General features: G+C 39.4%; 1 protein-coding gene across 13 annotated transcripts in view; it reads left to right on the top strand.

Annotated features, from left to right (window-relative positions):
* GTDC1 (glycosyltransferase like domain containing 1) overlaps positions 1–25,848 on the top strand; it is a 209,085-nt gene that overhangs the window by 33,064 nt on the left and 150,173 nt on the right. For 11 of the 13 annotated variants that reach the window (XR_010432042.1, XM_064661649.1, XM_064661643.1 and 8 more), the window contains one exon: positions 25,125–25,335. Coding sequence is in view for 10 of the 13 variants with exons in the window: in XM_064661649.1 (XP_064517719.1) it covers positions 25,154–25,335 (182 nt within the window). In the remaining 3 variants the exon portion in view is untranslated. Of the gene's footprint in view, positions 1–25,124; positions 25,336–25,848 lie in introns of those variants that run through there. The other 2 variants (XM_064661647.1, XM_064661646.1) reach the window with 2 other exon arrangements.

Genomic DNA, 25,848 nt, shown 5'->3' with positions numbered 1-25,848 from the left:
GGTGTAGCCATGACAGTATTTTTTTCTCATGTTTTGCAATTCTTAAAGAAGCTTAAAAACCTTCTGGTGTTGGATGTTTATTGGTGAAAGGAGCCTGAAGTTATCATTGGCTCAGACTCTCAGCTCAGTTTAGGTTGTCTTTAGGCTGTCTCTGTGATAAGTAGCAAGTGAATGTGATTAGAGGGATGGAGGAAGGGTGAAGAGAATTGGGATTGTTCAGCCAGGAGAAGAGAAGCTTTGGGGTGACCTAATTGTGATCTTCCAGTACCTGATGGGAGACTACAAGAAGGATGGAGAGGGACTGTTTACAAGGGTCTGGAGAAACAGGAGAAGGGAGAATGGCTTCAAACTGACAGAGAGTAGATTTATATTGGATATTAGGAAGAAATTCTTTGTTGTAAGGGTAGTAAGGCCCTGGCACAGGTTGCCCTGAAAAGTTGTGGCTGACCCATTCCTGGAAGTGTCCAAGGCCAGGCTGGATGGGACTTGGAGCAACCTGATCTAGTGGAAGGTGTCCCTGCTCAGGGCAGGGTTGAAATGAAATGATCCTTAAGTTCCCTTCCAACCCAGATCATTCTGTGATTCTCTGTCTCTTATTGAACAATATAAAATTACTCTTTGCAAGTAAAGAGTAATTCACTGGAACTGCAGCTTCTTTCTTAGCAGCATCTTTCAGAAGTTTCAGTGTGCTCTCTTTGAATACAAAGCAGTTGGGTAACACTAGAAATGCTGTAGAGTGCAGCAGCAGTTGTTACACTGATAGGCTTGAAGAGGCAATACATTAGTCTAAAAGCAGAGGCGATACCTGCAGAGCTCACCACACGTGCCCTTAAGCAAAAGCTAATAATTAGTTGGTTCTATTCCCCTGCAAACCAGCCCCAGTGTTGATGTTTATGAATTGCAAAGATCACCAACTTGAGCTACAAGCTGCCAGAGCTGTTCATGCCCCTTCAGTTTTTTATGTACCTGTAAGATGTTTTGATAAAGGCATTTAATCTGAAGGGATTTACATGCCATAATCACACCTCCAGTGATTCCAGCACAAAAGCAAGGGTAGTTCTTCAAAATATTTTAAGTGCTAACTTCCACTTCAGTATGAATAAGAAACGGGAAGAACATCTCTGAAAACATCTTCATATTTTGTTTGCCAAACATGATTCATGGGATTGATGGTCATTAAAAGTGGTGAAGTATCTGCTGTTAGGTAGCCTGAGGAGCGAGAAGTTGCTCACAGCTTGGGGATACCTGCTTTGCTAATTAGTTCATACACATTCAACTCAGGTGATTTGCACTTCAGTCAAAAGGAAATATTTGACTAGAATCAACTTTCTTTGGCATTCTGGTAGAGCTGGTGCTGTGTTTCCTAAATCACAGTTGTAAGAATTACGTGACTTAAATAAAAATTAAATAATAGTTGCAAGTTTATACAAGGTGTATGTATTTTTTTGTGTGTGTAATTTGTAATATATAAATAAATGTGTGTATAAATATATATATATATATATATATATATATATATATATATATATATATATAAAATTAGATATGTAATTTGTACCATGTGTATTTTACAGCACATGCATGCAAACTCCTGGCAGTTAAACCATTTTGTTTTTTCAGGAGCCCGAGTTTCATTGCATGTGCCTGTAAATATGGCAAAACTGGAAAAAATAAGATAAAAAAATGAGTCTATGCAGAGCCTCTTTGTTCCAAATGTTCTGTGACCAGTGGGGACATGGTGAGCTGGAGCGTGACCTTCTATAAGCTGAATTTGGGGTGCAAGAAGCAAAACTTTCCTTTTTTTTTTTTTTTTTTTTAACAAATGATGTTTTTTTAACAGATGTTAACATGAAGTCTTAATGTGCAAGCTTCTTGAGTTATCAGGTTTGACTTCTTAGCCAAAGAATCCTAAATTTCCACTTGGGCATGGCAGGATGTAACACGATTATAAATAACAACACAATTATTTTCATTTAATAGAATCACAGAATGGTTTGAGTTGAAAAGGACCTTTAAAGATCATCTCGTTCTAGTTCGCTTTGGTGAATTAAAATAAGATATTAGAAAAAAAAAGAGGTCATGTGAGTATATGTTACCTGAACCATATTTAAACTGATTTAAATCCAAGCTATCTCCACTGAATGATGAGAGTGGGAGGAGTTTGAGTCACTGCACAAGGTAAAATGTCAAACTGACTAATCACACTGGGCTGAGGAGATACAGTTAATTCCTGAGCTGCAGAGCAGGTCTTTAAGAACTGTGGTAAGACTATCCCCAATATAAATATGGCTAATAGTATTTCAGTGTAATTACATTAGTTGTCATGGGGCCATTTAGGAAATTACATCACTCCAGTGCTCGATATGGGGAGTAAATATAAAGCTGGGTCATGTTTGGAACACGTATGTTTATCATGTTATATATTACATAAGAATATACACGTGTATATATAATATATGTATCTATAAGCATATGCTACGTAATAAAGTATACAAGAATGTTATAATGCAATGTATATTATGTATAAAAATATGTAATATATAGAATATTCCATGTATGCCCAGTCCTGAGAGCTCTTGTAGGTAAGTAGGTGCAGCTCTGTGCTTGAGGGACTCTGCCAGCAGCCCCATTTCAGACACGTGCTTTTCTGGAAAACAGCCTTTTCTTAGAAAATGTTGAGCCAACTGACATTTAACTTATGTTCTTCTATGTAGCAGATAAGTATTTTTTTAGATCACAGGAGATAGTGTATCATGTGTTAATAGCCTCCACCACGGGTTTCTCAGTAGAGCTCCTCTAGTAGTTTTTGAAAAGCTTTAATTGTGGTCCATTAGTGCAAGCAGAGTTAATTGAACCTTAAATATCTCTCAAATGAGCATGTGAGCAGAGTCTTTCCTGCTGGACTTTCCTCCACTACTTTTTGGTTCTTCAGGTAAAAAAAAAGTTACTTCACATGTTAATTTTTAGAGGGCTTCATTCCCTGTTTACTGCTATAACTGCTTATTTTCCGAATGCTTAAACTCAATCAGGCCAACAGAGTGATTTAATTCTGTCAAATGCAGACCTGTTTAACACCTTATATTTCTTTTATTGATATATCACGAAAATTTAGGTGCTACTGGAAATCCCATAGTGAGATTTGTTAAAACTGAAGCATCTCTGTAGGCAGAAATACATCTTGCAGCAAAGACAGTACAGAAAGTTATTTGAGTTATTCCAAATTAGTCTTGCTAATTTAATTTAATTGAATTGGGGGTGTACAGTCTCATTTACTTTTAAGCCGAAATAAAATCTACAAGTAAAGAGGTGCTGTGGTTTACATATGCAAAATATAAATTGCATAAACAGAACTGGTTCCTTGAATAGCTTGAACAGCAGTTGTGCTTGTCAGAGTTCTGCAAGAAAATGATATTTCACAATTGTGAAACATGAAGAAAAGCACTTGTAGAGTCCCACCCAAACCTCACAAACAGGGTTTTTTTTTCTTCTGCGAGAGGTGAGCGGTTGCTGCACAGTGTTACTACTTCTGTGATAGTTGATTCATCCCTTTGCTATGCAAATTTTAAGTATACAAGGATTCAGTACTTTTATTTAAGAAATATGCCTGCAGGCTGTATTGGTAGGCTTTAGGGAGATATCTGGTTTGGTGTGAAATAAATAGTTGTTCAAAGATCACATGAATTTATGTCTTAGAAGATGAAAAGTGACGCTGTGAGCGTTTTGAGAGCACCCCCCTGTACCCGGCACGTGAGCTTGTCACTTGGTTTTGGTTTTTCAAAGAAACCCCACCAACCTCATGGAAAATCACAGAGCAGCGATGTGTCACCTTAAAAATGCGAGAGTTAGGGCTTGAATTTGAGACACCCCAAGCCCTGAGGCTTTTACCCTTGGAGTAAATCCTTGCTGCTCCTGGTTGAGGGAGTAGTTGCTTTTGCTTCAGCTTTGCACTTCAGCCCATTTGAGTGCTTAGCTTTTAATGAGTGGATTTAAATGCCATATTTCAGGTTTATGTGCTAGTTGTAGGCATCCAAGTTTGCGTATTTTGAGTAAAACAGGAGAAAAAAAACCGCTGAAAGCATTTGAGTGCAAGAAGGCTTTGGTATTTGCAGTTGGCGTTGAAGACTTGTCTTGCTAAAGAAAGCAAAGCGTTCACTTAAAGGCTGTTCACTGACTAATGTGGGCCGCATTTTAATACACAATTACAAAATTCTAATACCAGTTTAATAAAATTTAGGTTGTAAAATAGCTATTGGGTTAAGCCCAGCCTCTTTTTATTCTCTTACTGTCGAAAATATTAATCAACTCCTCCCTTCAGTGTGAAATTCACTCTTGGTGCAGTTTTATTATCCTTTCTCTCACCCAGCAGTGTCATTCTTTCTGTGATGGTTTCTTTTCTGGTGCAGAGCAACAGCATGTTTTGGAAACATTTATTCCTTTTCTATGAATAACTTCATCTTCATTTATGTAACCGTAGTGAAGACTTTTTTGCCTTAATGATCTAAACGAAAGAAATTAACTTGTTCATTACCTTTCAGTATAAATGACTCGTACTTGTGACTTAAAGTGTAAATCAGCCCAGAAATTTAAATGCCTGAACTTGGTTTTTGTGTGCCTACTCAGTAATATTCACTGAAATTAATAATCCTGATGCTTGTCTGCATGAGAAAGTTGTTAAACTGATTTAAATAGAGATGATGGAAACAAATTGCAGCTCTCTAGGTGAGGCAGCAGCAGCCTTCCTCGTGTGCCTCCTTGTCTCTCCTTTTCATACCTCCCTAAAATGTGCTTCCTCATCTTAACTTTGTCATTTTTAATTCTGTCCTATTGTTTCCATTGAGAGGGATTAGTAAAGATAAATTTTAGCTTTCCTAGCATTAACATTAGCTTATATCTGTCATATGTTTCCTAGCTAGACTAAATACTGCCTTTTTCACTCTGTCACACTTCATTTGAAAGAACCAGTCTACCTAGAGCTGGGTACAGGGTTTCCAGTGAGGAAAATTATAAATAGTTGTATATTTTTATAAGTTGGATTTTTTTTTTTTTTTAATGCTGTTTGACTTTCCTGGACCCATGTGTGGTGCTGGTGGTGTTGCTTGGTGAAGGTGCAGCTGCCAACCCATGACATGGCTTCTCAGGTAGCCTGAACAGTGGCCTCAGCTGGCAACTGGAGAGCTGCCAGGTAGTGGCAATTAGGCATGGAAGCAATTAAAGTCACATACTCAGCACTGGTGAGGCCACACCTCAAATCTCTGGTTCAGTTTTGGGCCCCTCATGACGAGAACATTGAGGGGCTGGAGCTTGTCCAGGGAAGGGAATGGAGCTGGGGAAGGGGCTGGAGCAGCAGGAGGGGCTGAGGGAGCTGGGGGTGCTCAACCTGGAGAAAAGGAGGCTCAGGGGGGACCTTCTGGCTCTGCAACCCCCTGACAGGAGGGGGGAGCCGGGGGGGGTCGGGCTCTGCTCCCAGGGAACGAGGGACAGGAGAGGGAATGACCTCACATTGTACCAGGGGAGGTTTAGACTGGATATTGGGGAAAATTTCTTCACTGACCAGGTTGTCAAACCTGAACAGGCTGCCCAGGGCAGTGGTGGAGTCCCCATCCCTGGAGAGATTTAAAAGATGTGTAGATGTGGCACCTGGGGACATGGTTTTAGTGGTGGCCTTGGCAGTGCTGAGGGAACAGTTGGGCTTGATGACTTTGGAGATCCTTCCCAACCTAATGAGTCAGTGATTCTCTGTAGTCATTATTCTTTTGATACCAGTGTTAGAAGAATCAATGCACTTTGTAAGGTGTTAGATTAAAAAAAGCTCTGAGGTGTATGTGGTGTAGTTGAAGGAGTAAATAGTGTATGGGCATGTGAAGCATGACAGGGATACGTACCTGAATTTGACCTGATGTGCCTTTTTCCCCTGTGAATTTTTTTTTTTTTTTTTTTTTTTTACATTTCATCTGGAAGCAGAGAAACTAGGCCTGTTCTCATTATGTTGCAGAGCCCTTTGGACAGAGTTCTGAAGAGTGGGATGTCTGGCAGGGTTCGGGATGGAGAAAAGCGAGGTGCCTGGCTGCTTTTCCTGGGCATAATGGCAGCCTCCTTTGATCAGCTGGAGAATTATACTATCTAATTCTCCTGCAAATGTTCTTTTAAAGCCACAAGTTGGTCAGATACACTTTTCAACAGCTTTTATTATTTATTTTTGTTTTATTGAAATGGACACACATCACCAAACAAAGCGAAGTAAGTTTTAACTGTGTATCCTGGCCAGTGAGGATCTGCCTTACTGCATTTTCCTGTTACCAAAAAAGCAGTATTTTTATTATTTCGAAGACAGGAAGAGCAGAAAATGGTATCTTACATAAAAGCTGCCTCTCTGCATCATGGCCCGTACACGTGTGAGAGCTGATGCTTTCTGCAGTTGCTTTTCTTTAGGTACAGATTTTTCTGTAGCACTTACGTACTCAATTCACTTCCCTGCCTTCAGATTTTACCCATTCTGACAAAGAGTACACAGATAATTGCTAAATTAGAAGTTAGCACAACATTTGTGTCTTTTTTTTCTTTCTGAATTCGATAAAATTGTTACATTTCTTTTATATATTCAGGTTTTCTTAGGTAGTGATTTCCTCCTGCGTGTAAGTAATGCTCTTAGCAGCGATGGTGCTTTGAACTGTCACTTCATCCCACTTGAAGTTAATTACTGGAAAACTGAGGGGTTTCTTCTTTTTTTTTTTTTTTTTTTTTAACATTAACCAGTTTCATAGAAAGTATCTCCCTTTGCTGAGGGTGTCACTGTGAGGTAGGAATAACTGCAGTAAACTGGAGAACAGAGCAATTGAGCCTTTGATCATGTGAAAATGTAAGCATGTGTTGAAGTTTCCACTGGAGCATTCCCACCAGCTGCACAGGGCTTGTTCCGAGGGCCCGTGGCTTGGGAGAGATTTGAGCAGTCCTTAGCAGGCTCGGCAGTAAAACCCACATATCCTCTCAAGCCAAGGTGCTTTAAGTCTTTGCTCAGACTGCTTTAGTAGGCACAGAATGAGGGAGATAATATATTTTTAGCTTTTAAATTCAAAGAAACCTTTCAATTAAAGGAATTCTTGACAATTTTTAAATGCTCTACTCTTTGCGGTGTTTGTACACGGTGGTGAGGAGTGGGGTGATTTTGATTTTTCTTTTGGTGTGGAGGAAAACCTATCCCATTTAGTTTATATTGTGGCAGTCTATGCCATCAAATGGCATACTTTGTTTACTGCTCTTGGTAGTTTCTCCAAAAGGATCAGAAAAACAGTGCTCTTATCCTATAGTGTTGTGAGTAGTAGGACAATGAATGTACCAGAATTTAGATTCCAGGAGGTTGCTTTCAGAATAATTGTAGGGGATAATCTGATTTTTGTGATTTAAGAAGCCACTAACTGTAAGGTCATATAGATTTAAGTGAGGTTTTTTCCTGCTATTGGAGGCAGTGAAACAAAAAACTTGAAGTAGTTGATTTTTTTTTTTTTTTTTAAAGGTACTAGGGGTCACAGCTCAAGAATGGAGAAGTCTATAGTCTGAAAGAGCCTGGGATCATAGGATGATTGGCCATGAGCCTGTGATACCTATATCCAACAGAGTGTGTAATCATGGAATACTTGAGTATTACATGATCCCTCTGGAGTGTCTGCATTTAATCTAGTGCAACTTTCCATTTTACATTGAGGGATATGACTCACAAGGCTGTATTTATATTCTTTACATTATAAAATGTGCCCTACAAAGGCTTCGGATGATTTTTCTCAAGATTTGGATTCTGTGCAATCAGAAGTCAGGCCAGAGTGTAGCAGGTATCTTCTTGGACTGTGTTCTGGGATTACGTATAAAATACAGAAGTATTTATATTTTTCCTTAGTGCTAACTATGCCTTCCTTGCAGGCATTTGTTTTCTGCAAAGATTTAGTAAGTTTAATAGTTACTATGAAATACTTGCAAGTGTTTCCTTTCTGCAGAGAATTGAAAAACGTCCTTTTTTTCTATTGGCATTTGAAAAGCAGAAAAAAAGTGACTACTACAACAGAATTTTATTAATGAATGATTTACACTGGTTCCAGCTGTGACCATGTGATTAGTCCTTCACTGAGCAACAATGGGTATTTTCTTTCTGCTTTTATTTAATTTCCAAGAATGTGTCATCTGTTACATTAACTGCTGCCAGTATACCCCGTGTAAACTGGTATTTTTTATTTCCCTGAAGCATAAGATGAATACCCACCCATATCCTTCTGGAACTACAGTTTTAAATGAATTGGGAATTTTATTGACTATATCTGATTCAGCAAGCCAAAATCATAAAAGTTAAAATATTTATTAAACGCACTAGACTGTGGGATGCCTTGTTCCCTGGTAGTGCAAAAGACAGATATTTTCACTTTTAAAATTCTATCTTAATATTTTATTACAGCAATACAATGTGTTATAGAGGTGGACAAGCCTGCAGATTGAAATGTGGATAGTCCAGATTGTTCCTTTCCCTCGACCATATGGTGTAGTTCTAAAAGCCTTTTGTACGCTGTCTGTTCAGTTAATTGTAAACTCGGTCTTTAACGTACCTTAAAAATGAGATATATGTGAACTAAAAGTCAGTATATCCTCTGGTAAGTAAAGTTTGCTAGAATAAATCTAAATTCACAGCCCAGGTCTCTTGGTACATTTTCTTTCTGGGTGAATTTGAAAGTCTTTCACCGTTTCTTGGTAACGAATGTGAGTCTGTGTGTGTGTGTGTGGAGAGACAGGTTTTTCCATTTCCTCCTAGGGAAGGGGGGGGGGAGATTTGAGGATATAATGAACATTTCATAATATTTTTGCTTGGCAGACAGCTCTGCCAGTGGGTGATGTGCAGGAACATCGAAGATTTCTGACAGATGGATGGTAGGACTGCTAATACACCTACACATGCTTCAGTGTCTGATGTTCCCGGTGTTTCTCTGATGCCCAAGAAGCTCCTGCTCACGCTTTGGTCTGATATTGCCCAGTGAGGGGCTTCAGAAGAGCAGAACTAAGTTTCTCTGGAATTTCACATGCCACAGAGAGGGTAATTTATTACACTCCTCCCAAAGCATTTATTACAGAGGCAAATGGGGTTTTTTTAATGTAATAAGGAGTTAAAAATGAATTATTAGAGAGTTTCAGAAGCAATTCTGTTTTCTGTTGTCTCACCATAAGAAGTTATTTGGGAAAAGTGACTGTTTTGAATGCTGATAGGGTTGATATATCTAAAGAGGAAAACACAAAAGAGTAGGAGTCTCACTGAAACAAATTTTCTGTGGGTTCCAACCTGGTTTGAAGCATTGGAGAGTGTTTGCTCAGTGGCAGTTTCCATGGTAGGCAAGGCTTACATCATTCGTGGCTTTGGAGATAAGAACCCACTAAAATTAAAAAAAAAAAAAGAAAAGCCAAAACATTGAGAATCAAGCAAGAAGTAAATGACAGTAGTGGAGAGTGAGACTAATGTGCTGTGAGAGGCCCCTCATATTGGAACTTACTGATCTGTGCTGCATATCTGAAATTTTCAAAGGATTTCAGATAGTCCTCTCAATAGCTGAATGCAGAGATATGGGTAACCTTAGGAGATATTAAAAGGAAAATAAAAGCAACTTTTTATGCCTACAGAGGTTAAATAACTTCTGACCTTCGTGCATGCAGAAATGGACAGAGCATCAGCAAATCATGTCGAAATGGAAACAAATAGTAACCAACAGCACATCAATTTCTTTCCAGTAGTTAGTATGTTTGTTGTGAAATAATGTAAAAGCTGTGGATTTAAATAATATGATGGTAACTAAACAGCAAAAAAACTGTTGGAGAATTTTAATTTCCCTAACACTGGCTTTTTATGCTCCCAGATACGGAATCATAGAATGGTTTGAATTAGAAGGGACTTTAAAGACCATCTCTTTCCACTCCCTGCTGTGGGCAGGGACACATTCTGCTCTCCCAGGTTTTTCCAAGCCCCGTCCAACCTGGCCTTGGACACTTCCAGGGATGGGACAGCCACAGCTTCTCTGGGCAACCTGCGCCAGGGCCTCACCACCTTCACAGCCAACAGTTCCTTTGCATTATCCCATCTAACCCTGACTCTGTCAGCGTGAAGCCATTCCCCCTTGTCCTGTCATTCCAGGCCCTTGTCCAAAGTCCCTCTCCAGCTCTCTTGTAGCCTGTGAGGGGCTCTGTCTCCCCAGAGCCTTCTTCAGGCTGAACACCCCCATCTCTGTCAGCCTGTCGTGATACAATATTTTATGTAGTAGGTTCTTCTGAAATTCACCTTTGTGGAGTGATGAAAAAGAAATAGATGGATACCGGTCCTGCTCAGCTGAAGTATAACTTGGGGCTTTCTGTATACACTGACCAGTATATTCCATGAAACAAGCAGCATTTTACTTCCATTTGATACTCTTCTGGCTGTAGCCTGAAATCAGTGGGAGCAAGAAAGTGTCTGTGGGCAGAACTTTTGCGTCTTGCAATTCAAGTAGTTCAGAAGCTTTAAAGTGCAAGAAACCACATGTAATGCTTTAAGAATCCAGCTGTAATTTTGAGAGCTGGAAGAGAAAACAGTGACTGAACATTTATTTCAACTTCCATATGATGAGAGCAGTTCTCAGAGCCTGTGAACTGCTGCTTGCAGAGAGTATATGAATAACAGAGCTACCTATTTTTACTGTGCACTGGCAAATGTAGGCTCACTTCATTAGAGCAAGCAGTACAAACAAGAAGTGCTAACTTGTATGGTTTAAAAAAAAAAAAAAGACTTAATTTAACTTCCTGTGCTGATTCTAAAATAAGAGAAATAAAGTCATAGAAAAACCATGAGATTTCGACAAAAATGTAACAGTCGTTTTGTCAAAAAAAAAAAAAATCTTGAATCTACTTGTATTTTAATAGTTGTTTCTTTAACTTCAGTAGTCTGCATGTCCATTGAAAGCATCTTTGAAGTAGTTTTACCTGTCTGGGACAGTCTGGTTTGTCCTGGTACAGATTTGTAGATACATGTAAGATGTGTTCAGAGTCTCAATTTATACTTAATAGAAGAGGCCAGGGGTAGAAGGTGAGAGAAGGAGTGTAGAAAACCAAAGGTTGAAACAGAACAGGTGTAGAAGAGTCTTAGTTGACTTAAAGTATTTGGGAGCAGGGGCTGAAAAGGAGAGAAAAATGCACAAGATTGGGGAGACTGGAAAGAACATGTGGAGTAGAATTGATAAATGAGTGGATGACTCTTTGGCAATGTGTTAAAAGCTCCCTTTTTCTGCTGGGAAGTTGAGATTTACCTAACAAGTCTAAGGAAAATGAAAAGAATGTGAGGAAATGAGCATTGAGTCTTATTTGGGGAGGGGGAAAAAATCAAAGGTGAAGAGGAGAACTTTGTATTTGATGTGGTAAGATGGAGGAGGAAGAAAGAGATTGTTTGTAAAGGTGTATGAAACGATTGGAGTGGGGAAGAATTGACAAAGAGGAAAGTGAGGCTGGAGGCAAAAAAATAATGCAAGGGAGCCATGAAGCTTTTGCTTTGGGAACAGTGAAGGAATGACTGTATTCAAATTGGAGGTTTCCTAATGAGGAGTGAAGCAGGATGGTGAAATAGAAGACACTCTGAGGTTGTGAACCTATCAGACAGAAGATATAGAGGATGTAAAAGGAAGAGGTTGAAAGTAAGGAGGAAAAGATTGGAAGTGAGAATAGTTTGAGACAGGAAAAATGGATAGATGACCCATCAAGGTAGTAGCTGATATGCTATATCTAAGTCAATCCTTTCTAGATTTTACTGTATTACTAATAAAGTTTAAAGAATTAAAAAAAAGATGAGGTAGGAGTAAGGAAAGTACAATGTGAAGTAATTAGAAAAGAAGGTAAAAGAATTGGGGAAAAAAAATGTTGTTAAGAAACGTAAATGAAAAGAGGAAATCAGGGATTCAGTCATATGAGAAACAATTCATATGGTTTCAAGAAGTGTGGATTTTCCTTTTGAAGATTGAATTCATCAGCTAGCCAGATGAAGAGGATACAATTTTGTCTCATTTTCATAATGAAATAATGAAAGTACAGTCTGGGTAAAAGATGTATTTGTCTGTATTTCCTTAGAAAGGATGATGGTAATGATAAATTAACGCTGCTTTTCAGAATATTTTTCTCACGTGTGGCAAAATGTCAAGTAAAATCCTCCTGGTTTGAAAGAAGATATGTGTTGTGGTGGCTTGGAAGTAGGGACATAGGAGTCACTTTTCCTTTCTTCTGCTCTTTGCTTTACTGTAAAACTGCTGTTGGGAAATGGTGCAAATCACAATTTTTAATTCAAGTTTTCTCATCTGTAAAGTAGAGATAACAATACCTACCTACCTCACAGGAGTGTTGCGAGGTTTAATTAGTGTTTGTTAAGCTCTTCAGCATTTTTGGATGAAAGCAGATAAATGAAACCTCTTGTTGTTAATAATAGGAAAGCACCAGGCAGAAGATGTAATACGATTTTGGGGTTGGAGGGAGGAGATAGAACAGTTACAGTTTGTTGTTTAAAGCACATTTGAGCAGAACAATGGAAAATGTTTGGTTAGATGTTATGTAATTATTAGTTTTATGCAAGAATCCAAGCATTTTCTTACTGTTTGCTTGTAATTTGAGCATTTAGGTAGATCTAGTGCTTTGTTTCATTTTAGAATCATAGAATGGTTTGGGTTGGAAATGACCTAAAGATGATGCAGTTCCAACCCCCTGCCATGGGCAGGGACACCTTCCACTATCCCACGTTACTCCAAGCCCTGTCCAGCCTGGCCTTGGACACTTCCAGGGATGGGACATGTTAATATAAGTTTAAGTCTCCTTTGACTTTGAAAAATTGAATAAGTGATCTACATTCATTTTTTGCTTCTATAGTAAGATAGATTCTCTATAGTGTCCCTACATGTACAAAACCAGACCAAATATTTCCCTCTCATCAAACACTGTGTCAAGGTTTCTAGAAGCACTGAAATGTTGTGTTTGGAGGTTGTGGGCTTTGGAATAACAAGTCAGTAGGCAACAATAGTAAGAAATATGTGAAATTCTGTGTATGTGTGAGTGTGTGTCTGCAGTATGATTTAAGCAACCCTGTAATATGATCAGGAGGAAGTTTTTGAGAAAATTGTCGACAAAGGCAATCGAGTGAAATAGTGTTGAGTGATAAGAAAATCAGTGGGGGATTAGTCTTGCTAAACCTTGTTTCTGAGGCTTTTTTCGTATTCAGATAGGAAATAGTCAAAGTAACCATTCTATTTGCAGTCAAAGGAAATTTGCTGTGTGTATTCCCCAGCACGTTTCTCAGAATCCACTGTGTGTGTAGACGCCAAGTTTACAAACGTAGTGGTGTGTCAGCAACATCCCAGGTGTCATTATAAATGTCAGCAGTATGTAAGTGGTATTTGTAAATAAGCCCAAACATGTGAAATGGTCTGTGATGCTCAACCATTACGCACCTTCAGTACATTGAAGCCTGGTGCTTGGTTGAGTAGCTAAACTAAATATCAAGTGGTGTTACACAGCTTGAAGAGAAAACCAGCTTTGAAGAGAAAAAGCAGACTTTTTTTCTCGGTTGTTTTGTTAATGCCCAAGAAGATGCTTCTGTGAGTGTTAAGAAACCAACTGTCTATAGACTAGGAAAAATCATTTATGGGTGTCTCTTGCCCAAACTCATTCAGAGCTTCAATGGGAAGGCAGAGTGCTGCAGCTCTGAAGAGTAGCTTGAATCATCTTGCATGAATATTGCCCTCTCCAAGGATATTGGCATGCAAAACAGATTTTGTTCATCTTGGAGGATTTTGAATGCACCTCACACATGGCTTCTTAACCATTTTGAGATGAACAGGCGGAGTTGGGATTAGGTTCTTGTCAGCGGAAGCGAACTGGTGCATGATCAATGCAGATAGGTGGAAATAATTCCCTTTTCCCTTCTCAAAGCATTTGTGTGGTATTGTTTAATTTAGGTGCCTTGTCTGTGTTTTTTAATCACCACATATATTTGCTGGAGGCAACTTATTCTTGCCCTTCCTGCCCTTCTGCCTTCCCTCTTAATTATGTTTTATCTCCAGTAGTCAAAGTGGGAGAGTGAAGTGTCTTCCAGTGCTATTTCTGCTTTAAATGGCCTAAATGCCATTTAAAAGCTAAACCAGTTTCATAAGCAATTTCAAGTATCTACAGCTCACAGAGCTTTGTTGCACCAACCTCTGTTTAAAGACTGATGGGAAGATGGGATCTGAAAAGATTCAGAAAGATAGGCATCTTTTATTCTGTAATGGTATAAGACCCATGTAACACCTCCCTTGGGTTTGGATCTGCTTTATGAAAGGAATTTTAACATAAACCTATCTTCAGTTATCTAGTTAATGTTATCTCCATAAGCAAAGCACTTCCTAACATGTAATTTAACCCTGCCCTCTGGCAGTGGGAAGCCATTCTCCCTTGTCCTATCACTCCATGCCTTTGTCCAAAGTTCCTTTCCAGCTCTCTTGGAGCCCCTTTAGGCACTGGAAGGGGCTCTAAGGTCTCCCTGCAGCCTTCTCCAGGTGAACCCCCTCAGCTCTCCCAGCCTTTCTCCAGAGCAGAGGGTCTCCAGCCCTCAGAGCATCTCCATTGCTTCCTCTGGACCCACTCAAACATGCTCATGTCCTTTGTATGTGAAAAATAATAACAAAAGTTGTAGCTGTAGCACTGCCATGAGTCTGATTGCGTGTGGAACACTGTTGTGAGGTAACCACTGCCTGGATTTCAGAGGTATTTCCAAGCTGTCCATATGCCGTTGTTCTTCAGGCCTCCAAGAGCTGCTTATGGCTGCTGTGAATGCTTAACTGATGGCATTGCCAAAAATTTCCCAATGGCCAGAATAACTGCACAACCCTGAAGTCTTTAGTAGGAGTCAGAACAGATCTTTAACTTGCTGGCAAAGCTTGTGATCTTTGTGGCTTTGAAATGAAGAAGTGGGAATATTAAGCACAGGCCTTGCGTGCGTGAGGTGTGAGCGGTTTCTCGTGTTGGCTTGTAATGGTATTTCTGGCATTTCATCGTATCAGCAGTGTCAGTAAGAGCACCTACTAATAGCCAGCTAAACTTTAAATAGTGAGGGTCTTCCAGTAACAACCTTAAAATAGTTTCTCAGCTCTGAGCTCTGCAGTGAAGATGTTTTTCTCTGCACCCATGTAGTCGTGTCCGTTATAAACCATGCTTAATGTTCTTGGGCTCCCAATCCCTGGAAGTGTCCAAGGCCAGGTTGGATGGGGCTTCGAGCAACCTGACATAGTGGAAGGTGTCCCTGCCCATGGCAGGGGGTTTGGAACAAGCTGATCTTTCAGATCCCTTCAAACCCAAACCATTCTTAGTGTTGTACTACTGTGCAGGAGGAGCAGGCTGGGTTCTGCAGGTTCTCTGGTGGTACAAATGGAAGTAGCTGATAAGTGACAGCATAATTTTGGTTTCCTTGAACAGGATGTTTGATTTCGATAAGGATTTTCAGATTTTGAAGAAAGGTTTCATGAGTGTGGCCAGTTGACTCAGGCAGGGTAAATGCTTTTCAGACTCTTTATACTTTAGGGAGGTGGAGAAGTGATTCTCAAATGACTCTAAAGCTAAAATCCCAAGAGATTTGTACTCATATCTTCATGACTGTAATAAGTAAAATAAAAAAATCCCTGGGTTTAAGTGTTTTTGTTAAAGACTACAGTGCTGATCACGGGTTATAACCAGATTCTCTTATGTGCAATAAAAGCCAAGTTTTTAAGGCACAGGCTTTCTGAGGGTGGTGATTTAAATGGCACTTTTCTAATATCAGCCATCTGAGAAACTTCAAGGAAAAAATTTACATCTTGATGTCCTCCATGCATGTCCTTGCCTTGTTTTATCTGTGGCACTGTTAAAAAGGGCCACACTTGTTTCATGTCTGTTAAGGTCTCCCCCAGACATGAGTATTTATTCATTTTGCAGTATCTGTTTTGAAAACATCAGCTCAGAACCTAAACTTGTTTACAAAACAACCAAAATAACCTTCCAAAACAGATTGTTTTGAGCTGCTTGTATATCGCTTTTATTCATGGAAAACAAATATTTCCTGCACTGCTCACCATTTCAATTGGCAGATGATACCAGACATGTTTGTTTAACTCGTGTCAGTGTTTTTCAGCTTTCTGCAATGTGTGTATCCATAGATACTTCCCAGTGGAGGAGGTGGACCCCTTAACTTTCTGATACTTGTGAAGTAAAATAAAATGTATGAATATGCTCTTCTTCATTGCTTTAAGCCACTCCTTGAAGTATTTTGCTGGCTCTGCAGACAACAGGATGGAAACAAGTGACTTAAGTCATTAGATTTGCTATTCTTGGGTCAGAAGAGATGCTGGGGAACACTTGCAGGGAACTGTCAGAAAGCATTTAGGCCATAATCCGGAGCCTTTCATATTTCTAGAGCCCTTTCAGAGGGCTTAGTCAAAACTTGATAGGAAAATTATTTACAGGAAACAGGATGCTGCACCACTAAATCAAATTGGCAACTCTCAGTGCACTAGATTTATAAATTGATGTGGGTAACACATCTTCTGTATGTCAAGCTGGAAATAGGATGTAAATATTCTTAACATGGAAAAATATGTTTAGTGCTGCATGAAGCCCTTATTCAATGTTGTGGGATGTTTGCTATTGAATCTGAGAGCTTTCGAGGGGTTTCTGAAAGAGATAACATGGTGCTGACTGCACAGAAGTTAATGAGATGTATTTTTGTTCCCATAACTTTATAATATGAATGTTGGTTCAGCTCTCTCTGGAGATGGCAAGAGTTGGGCAAACGGAAGACCAAAAAATTATTTCATCTGTTGAATTTTAGTACTTAATATTTAAGACTAAAGACTTCTTTTGTGCGGGTAACGTTGCAACCCTGAAGTTATTAGTGAATCACAAGACCATCCTACCCAAACCGAAGTAGGGATCTAATACTGAAATGTTTTTTCCTGTAAACACAAAAAACCCTGATGATTTATGATTTTCACTTGGTTAAGGGTTTCATAGCTTAGCAAAGTAATAATGATAATAATTTTATATTGCTTATGTTGCAGGTCTTTAGACGAGTAACATGGTAGATACATTTGGCACCTCTTTTGAAGTCCATTTTTCATCACGATTGAATTTAATTTTGAAGGAACCGTATTGACATGTGTTGTGAACTGCATGTCACAGAATCACAGCTTGGTTTGGTTTGGAAGGGATCTGAAAGCCCATCTTGTTCCACTGCCCTGCCATGGGCAGGGACACCTTCCACTAGCCCAGGTTGCTCCAAGCCCCGTCCAACCTGGCCTTGGACACTTCCAGGGATGGGGCAGCCACAGCTTCTCTGGGCAACCTGTGCCAGGGCCTCACCACCCTCACAGGGATGAATTTTGTCCTCATATCCAATCTAGCTCTGCCCTCTGTCAGTTTAAATCCATTCCTCCTTGTCCCGTCACTCCAGGCCCTTGTCCAAAGTCCCTCTCCAGATCTCTTGGAACCCCTGGAGCTGGATGCAGCTCTGCAGGTGGGGTTTCACAAGAGCAAAGGGGGACAATTCCCTCCCTCTTGTTCTGGAGCTTCTCTTGGTGCATCCCAGGATAGAGTTGGCTTTCTGGATATCTATTCCTCAGTAATACTCCTCTGTGTGGGACCCATCCCAGATTTCACACCTGAGCTTGATTTGACAGTAGGTCTCATTCCCTCCTTTTTGTGGATTCAAGGTGTGACTGAAGATGCAGATCCTTTCATCACATATTCAAAGGGATACCTTCTGACTGTAAAATAAATCTGGCTTGTGCCCACTCAAAAGTTGCTGCCAAACATCTCAGGCTACCAAGCCTAATGTTTCAATTAATGTTGAAATTAGCTCTTGCAATTCTGGCTTTTGTACCAGAGGAGTTTAAGTCCTAAATCCCAAATTTTGGTGATACAAGAGTGATTTGCTATTCATTTAACGTTTTGTTGCTTCAAATGTGCTGAGGAGAACAAACCAAGTTTTTGATGTAGGGTGATTTTATTACCTCACAGAGCAACTAATGATGGCTTCTAACAAGTGTTTTGTAATTTAGTCAATCAATGTGAAGAGTAGACTGCATTTTTCAAATAAAATTAGTTAAAATATTTGTGATTTTTTCAAGTGTATATATTTGTTCTTAAACTGTCTGAGTGCACATTGTAATTCTTACCTTTCTGTGCAGAAACTGGTCCGGAGCCCAGAGCGTGTGGAACACATTTCTCATCATATTCCTAATAAATCGGAGGAATTTCAAAATGCCAGCCCATTATTACCAGACTGGGACTTTTTCTATAATAGGGAACTAGCAACTAATATGTCTCCTGTCAGGTTTAAAAATAGCGCTACATCTCCCATTACCACACCTATTAGTTCCCTCTCCTCTCCGAGATCCTCTAAATCAAGTATCCCTCATCTATTTAAACCTAATGTAAGCCTTCAGTACCATCAGTGGTAGCAAATTTATAGCCATAGGTGCAGCACTGGAAATGATGAGTCCTGTAAACTCTCTTGAGCCTTCAAGTACTGTAAGCACAGTCCAAATAAGTTGGATAAAGCCAACATAGCATTAAACAACATTAGAAGTTTCTGAATATTAAGTTATTATTATTCCAGGCTTTTGAGTTACATGGCAAATGGGAGCTTGTAATTAACTGTTAAATCAGAATAACTAATTTTCTCTCAAATCCGATTGCAAACCTTGTGCTTTCGGATTATACTCTCGTATTAGATCTGTACTAATTTTTTTACTTTACCTTTTTTTTTTCCAAAAAATCCTGTTAGTGACTGACGGGCTCCCCAAAATAATGTAGGACTTTTTGTGAAGATAATTGATTATTTAATATCTACTGATCTGCAGAATACTTGTGTCAACTTCTGTAAATCTCTTGGGACCACTAAAGGGAGGAGACAGAGGCACAAACTCTGTGGAAGAGTTAATCCAGTTTGCTGGTGATGGGTGGTCGTGACTGTAGTTGTTTCCCTGGCAGAGCATGGCCCTGGTTCTCCCATCACACCTCTTCTGTGTATTTTTCATTCTCCTTCGGCTTAGACATTAAGAAAACTTTCTCCTAATTAAATATTAGCAATACTTAGTTTGCCTTTGTTAATCTGAACTCATGAAAATAGTTTACAGACTCCTTAGTATCCCTCATACCCTATCCTGAGCAGTACATATCCCATATATACCACTTAGTAGGTCAATTAGACACATGGAAAATGAGTTGTGTATTGTAATTGCTGTTCCCAATGCACTGGGAATCAGGATATCAGTCAGTGAAATCTCCCTGAAAATGTATCTTTTGAGTGCTGTGCTCCAAAGGAGGATGGATGCTTCCCCACCGAGGTAGTGTTGGCTGTTGTGGTTTTGAGTTAACCATAAATGTGATGCACAGATGTTTTTCTCTGCTGGAAAAAAAGAATAAATTGCAATAATTTATTCAATACAGATAAAGATCTTCAAAGATGTTGATTGAGGATGGCTAGAAGTATAGACACAAAGTATTTATGACAGTCTTAGACTGTGTCAGGGAAGAAGGTGAAAAGTAAATTGTAAGGATTAATTTTTTTTTCTTTTTTTTTGTAGCTGGAAACAAACAAATTTAATTTACAGCAAGAAATGATGAAGGTCATTAGTGCCTTTGCCTAGATGAAATAGTAAAACAATTTAAATACTGAGTTTTAAAATGCGTACTCTGCATATGCATTAGCAACTTTTTCCTAAGGATTTATAGCAATATTGTTAACTTAACATGCACAGGGTAGTGTGCAGATTTTACAGCATGTTACTTTCTAAATACATAAACTCCAAAAGGAGCCTTTACTGCCTCTTCTGTCAGGGTGTCTGTGGATTGATAGCCACAGGACATCTTTAAACTCTAACTTCCAATTCCTGCTGTTCCATTTCAGGGTTGAAAGCACAGATGTAAGAAACCAAACCTGGCGATCCTCACATTTTGCTTTTTATTTAAGATCAAACTAAGTCTTTAAACATTATATTGTTTGCAAGATCATGGAATGGTTTGGGTTGGAAGGGACCTTCGAGCCCATCTTGTTCCACCCTCTGCCATGGGCAGGGGCACCTTCCACTATCCCAGGTTGCTCCAAGCCCCGTCCAACCATTCCAGGGATGGGACAGCCACAGCTGCTCTGGGCAACCTGTGCCAGTGCCTCACCACCCTCACAGGCAAGAATTTTCTCCTAATATCCAATCTAAACCTACCCTCCTTCATCTTAAAGCTACCCTCCCTTGTCCTATCCCTATATGCCCTTCTAATGTGGATTCTAAGCACAGTAAAAACTGGATGTGGTATTTCAGTGACACAAAAGCAGGCAGTGCAGTCGTGCAGGTTTCAGTGTTCACAGCGTGTAGCACCCTTGATACCTGCAGGTAACAGTAGTTTTTTGTATTCTGTAGGTGTTTGCAGCTCTCAGGTTGCGTGCAGAAGGCAGACTGTGGTTTATGGGTGTCACCAGTAGATTAACACTAGTCCTGCTCAGCCATCCAGATAAAGGTGAACAGTTCTGGTTTACCACATTCTCAAAAGGAGGAAAGGATTTCTTGCTTTTTCCAGTTGATTATATAAAAGATAAATTGTCGTTCTCGCTTATGCAGTTTAGTAATGACAAACCTCAGAGCTGGTACTTTTGGGTGATCTAAATAAGAGTTAAATTTTGGTCAAACCTTAAAATGTGATTGTGTTTAAGGTACAGCTCCGGGGTTTCGGTGAGTCACTGTCATGAGTGGGAGGGTAATGCAGGCTCTTTCAATCTGGGTTTGTGTGTATGTATATACCACATCCCCCCTTCAGGTGGGTGCACGTTGTGGGGCTGGGAGGGAGAAGGGACAGAGGAGGAAAGGTGAAGACCCCAAATAGTCCTTTGGAGAATCCCATTTTATCGCAACGTGGAACATGGAAATTTTTTGCCTGCATTAGGTATTGCAGTGTGTTTATGTGAAATCATCAAAGGTTTTAAGTATGTTTATGTCCACAGTTCATACCTGGTGGGTTTTGTAGTTGGTTGAGTTCTGAGATACTGAACCACGTGTGCTCTGGATACGGTGGTGGAATAAATTTCTCATACGTGTGGGACTGTGACCGTTAAAACAATCATTACTGAAACCCTATACCTTATTTCCTGTAACCAATAGCAGCTCTCTACCTATGGAATATATTAACAATTATTCCTTTGGGTTTGGATTGTTGCTTAGCTATTTTATTGGACAGATATTTAAACATGATTTGTAATTTATATTGTCTGACTACGTCAATGAACAGAGCTAATTATGGCTTTCTGATGCGAGCTGTGCTGATGTTTGAGAAACCACACTTCTGCTTGTAAGACAGAGGGGACGTGTGTTCTTTAATAAATCATGGAAAATGATGAGTTTTGTCTACCTAGGTTGGTTAACAAAAATACTTGAGTTGGTGTTCACCTAGAGTTTAAAAAGAAGCCGTGGTTACTGTGGCTAGTCAAACAATTAATTCTTCTGTGCCTTTAAATTTTTATTTATTACCCTGTATAGTACTCAGATTTTCTTTTAAAGGGAAATTATTAGGCTGAACAGTAGTGGCCCTGTCAGGGATTCCATCACTTGCCATGTTTCTGCAACTGTGGGGTAGAGCTGCAGCAAGTCACAAAAGTCCTGGATGAATGTCACCGTGAGGGGCTGGGGTTGGGACAGCACCTAATTACCCACCTACACTTCCTGGTACTTCAATATACCTCTATATTAGTCATGTCATTTTGACACTGTAACCACTTGGAAGAATTTTTTAATTTCAGATAGTTTTTTCTCAGTGTATATCCTGAAGAATGTGCTGCTCTGTGTAGTAAAGCCAGAGTAGGAAATATTCAAAGCAAAGGATCCTGCAGGCCTGCGGATTGAGCTGTTTGAGGAACACCCAGGATTGCTGGCTCCAGAGAGGAAACACTGTAATGAGAAAGGGGAAGCAGTTCTGTTTTTCTAATATTTGTTGTTTTCTTTGAAATGGGGAAAAGAATACCTGGAGTGATTTATATTTAATTGAGGATTGCATTCCATCAGATACGGTGAATGTTCTCAGGCCATTTATCAGCTGTGTCTTTTGGAGACCTCTGAGGAGTCTATGGGACGTATTTACCTTAACTTGGCTGGGTCAAGGGAAATAAAGCAAAAATAATAGCTGTTATTTTTGTATGTGAACAAAACTGGAAGTCATGTGGTGAAATATGAGGTAAACGACTGTGTCCTACCTCCTCTGTGCCCTGTTAAATACAGAAAATTATTAGTTATATGTAATATAATTTCCTTTGTATTATCAGTGTATCTTTTTAAAACAGAAGATTTATTGACTTTCTCATTGCTCCATCTTAGTCAAGCCCTGAAGTCAATGTGACATATACTGTGCTGCCATTATCCTTTAGTTTCATGTTTAGGCATTATCTTGTTAAAAAACATAAAAATCAAAAAAAGAACAAAATATACCATATACTGCTTTTTATATAGTATTATAACATTTTTTCTAAATTGAGTATGATATATATTGTGAGTAATATATACATATAAATCACACAATGCTAGAATCCTACAAGTGCTAGTGAGGATTTTAGTGAGCAGTACCTACATTTTTGAGGAGTGAGTTTTGTAAGAAACCTTTTGAGCTTCGGGTCATCTCTGAAAAATGTGTCACTGCTGATTTTCACTGTCACAGGCTGCTGCCGTGGGGTCTGCAAGTGTTATTGTGAAGAATTGCATGGGAAGAGCCATCTAACACCCACTCCTCAACACATCCACAATTTCAGCCCAGTTTCCCAATGTAAACAGCCAAAATGTATGACAGTATTTCTGCAATATTTGCATGATGCAGTTTTACTAATAGATCTAAAGGTAGGTAAATGCAGAATAACTAAATGTCAGGGTCTTTAGGCAGGGAGGAAACCTGAGAACTGAGAAAGTCTCTTACCATCAGCACATATAGTCATTCTCTGTCCCCGTGAGGGATGTACAATGAAAACTGGTGCAGAATAAAACCAGAGAGCACAGTGTCGATTCAGCTAAACCTGGTGATAAAACCAGTTTCAGAACTATGATGAAGTGTGGTTTGATCAGATACTTTATGAACAAAATGCTTTATTACTGGTACTGCTAATGACTTGTAAATTAGCTGCAGCCCCTCCCTGATTGACTGACTTGATGGCATTTACCAACTTTTCACATACCCCTTTTTTAGGGGCTGAATTTATAAAACACTTCCCTCTAGTCCTTTGAATTAAATTTTCGGTGACATTTGATGACGAGCATAGCATGATTAATTACAAATTGTTCTTTAGGTGAATAGTGCAGATTCTAAACCACAGCTTGTGTTTTTATAGCAGTTATTACCCTCCAGGCTCCAAAAGGGCTTTGGAGGAGAGATCAGGATTTTGGTTACATCATTGTAAATTCAGAGAACGTCAGTGATCTCAAAAGTGTGATTTTTTCAAAATTAGGTCAGTGGAAAAGAGATCAGAATCTGTTTTACTACCTGAAAAGAAACAAGCTCCAAAATGGAGTGAAGTCTTTGCTTCCAGAAAGCTTTCTTTTGGTTTTGCAAAGAACATATTTGTTATATAAAATAATTTTTTGAAATATATGGGACAGTGAATAATAGAGCAAATTATAACCTGAATCCTGGGTGGATTATGGCTAGAAAGTCTGAGCATGGAATACTTTTTCTCTTGCTGTAATCTGTAATGACCCAAGAGCTCTACATCACCATTTCATCTGGCACTGTGATGGGCCAACAGCTCAAAGCTATCTAAAGGTTTCTTACATTTTGTCTCCCAATTCAGTTGATTCAGTGTTTGGATTTTTATTGCTGGCTAGCTGATCTTTTGATAGCTACAGTGCTCTTGTAAGGTTTTTTTTTTCAAGACTTGTTTTCTCCCCTCTGATTATAGAATACATAATATTTTTCACCTGATCTTGGGTTGAACTAACTCACCATTGCGATGATAATGAGGTTTTCAGGAGAGTATGTAGTTCTCTGTTGAATTCTCACTTCTTGTCACCAGAGGTTTTGGTAAGATAAGGATTACAGTCTGAAACTACTTGAAATGACAGGTCAGGAAATGGATGTAAGGTCTTGCAATATACAGCATCAAACATGAATCCTGCATAGACGAGTTTTAACAGAGTCCTCCCTTGTTCGGGAATGTTGAGGAGGAAATCATCACAGAGCTGGTCATGGATGGTGAATACCTTTCAGGGTTTTGTTTTCAGCTTTTGTGTGTGAAGGTTTTGCTCGAAGCATCTGAGAAGCAGCTCTCCAATACCCCAGGCCTGTGACTCATGAGGGTGATGAGCAACAGTCACAGGGTTTTCATCTGTCCCCTCGCTTTGGGCAGCACGTTTTGCATCCTGTTTGTGAGCAGCTCTGTGGCTTCTCATCTGAGAGCTTCCTTAAGCCTCCTCCGCTGTTCTCTTCCACCCATTTTGGAGTACTCCCAAAAAATATCCTGCTTTATTTCCTATTGTTGTTGTTGGGTAGTGATCCCACCTCCCAGTGATGCAGGAGAGTCCTGGGGGATGCTCCAACTGTATCTCGCCAGGCTGCTCTCTGGCTTTAAGTTCCTTACCTAAATCACTGTTAATAGCAAGTAAGAAGTGTGTTTGAATTGTTTTTTCATTTGATCTGCCACCTGGAAAAGGGGGGGAAAATGATGAAAAAATGAATAAACTGCTCCGGAACCTATGGAAGAATCGTATGTGTCTGGGATTGAGTGTGTAAAGCAAAGCTGCTTTTAAATATCCGATTGAAAACAAAACAGTAAATTCAAAATACAGTGTTTTCCTAAGTCCTGCACGCTAAGATTAATTTAAAAATTACAAGTGGTATCTTTTAATGGTTGAAACAAATAGGTGTGATAATATTGTCCTCGTAATTGCTAAGTAGCCTTTTCTGAAGTAAACTTATTAATGTAATATGAAGATTTTTTTAAATGGAAAATCCTTGCAATAGGCCTTGCAATATATTTCTGCTTTTTCCAACATAATTTTCTTAAATAATAATAATAATAAAAAAAGCTCAATTTCTAAAGAAAACTATTTTTCTATTTTTATTTTCAGAATCCAAACAGTTCTGAAGCACTTGGAAAATGAGTGTTCTTCTCATTGAACCCTTCTATGGTGGTTCCCACAAACAGCTGATGGATCTTCTTCAGGAAGAGCTACAGGACGACTGTGTCCTCTGCACACTCCCAGCCAAGAAGTGGCATTGGAAAGCACGGACTTCTGCTCTTTATTTCATGCAAACAGTGCCAACAAGTTCTAATTACAGGTAACCCAGGGACTGAGGAATTTCTAAGCTCAAATTACAGAGAAACCTTCAACCAGGTCTCTCGAGTTGAATCACTGTGTACATGCAAGGGTGTATGTGGAAGCAATTGGAGACTTGCAGTGGACAACACAGGTTTTTCTTCTTGGGGTATAACTGAGAAATTACTGCTGTGATTTGTTTAGAATTTCCTAGACTGTTTTGTCTTGCATTGCCAGTCCTTGGGAGTCTCTGAGTATCTGGAAACATGATGTCTATACATGTATATGTATCTCTTATTTGAAGTGTATCCAGTGAGTTCAGTCATATTGAAAGGTTTGAACTGTGCTTCCCGGATCAGGTTGAAAGGTGGCACAGATGTGAAGGCTCCAAGCTTCCCCACGTGCCCTCTGATGTATCTGTTAGCAAGTCTGATTTATCAGTGTCCTGCTCAGGCTGACCTGGAGGATTAAGGGAGCAGTTTTATCTTAATGATAGTCTGGTTCCATAACGTGCCAGCAACTGTGGGTGTCAATT

The sequence above is a fragment of the Pseudopipra pipra genome, chromosome 7 (genome assembly GCF_036250125.1).
Source record: "Pseudopipra pipra isolate bDixPip1 chromosome 7, bDixPip1.hap1, whole genome shotgun sequence".
NCBI classification, from domain to species: domain Eukaryota; kingdom Metazoa; phylum Chordata; class Aves; order Passeriformes; family Pipridae; genus Pseudopipra; species Pseudopipra pipra.
The sequence above is the reverse complement of the archived record's forward strand: the minus strand, read 5'-3'. Positions and strand labels throughout refer to the sequence as shown.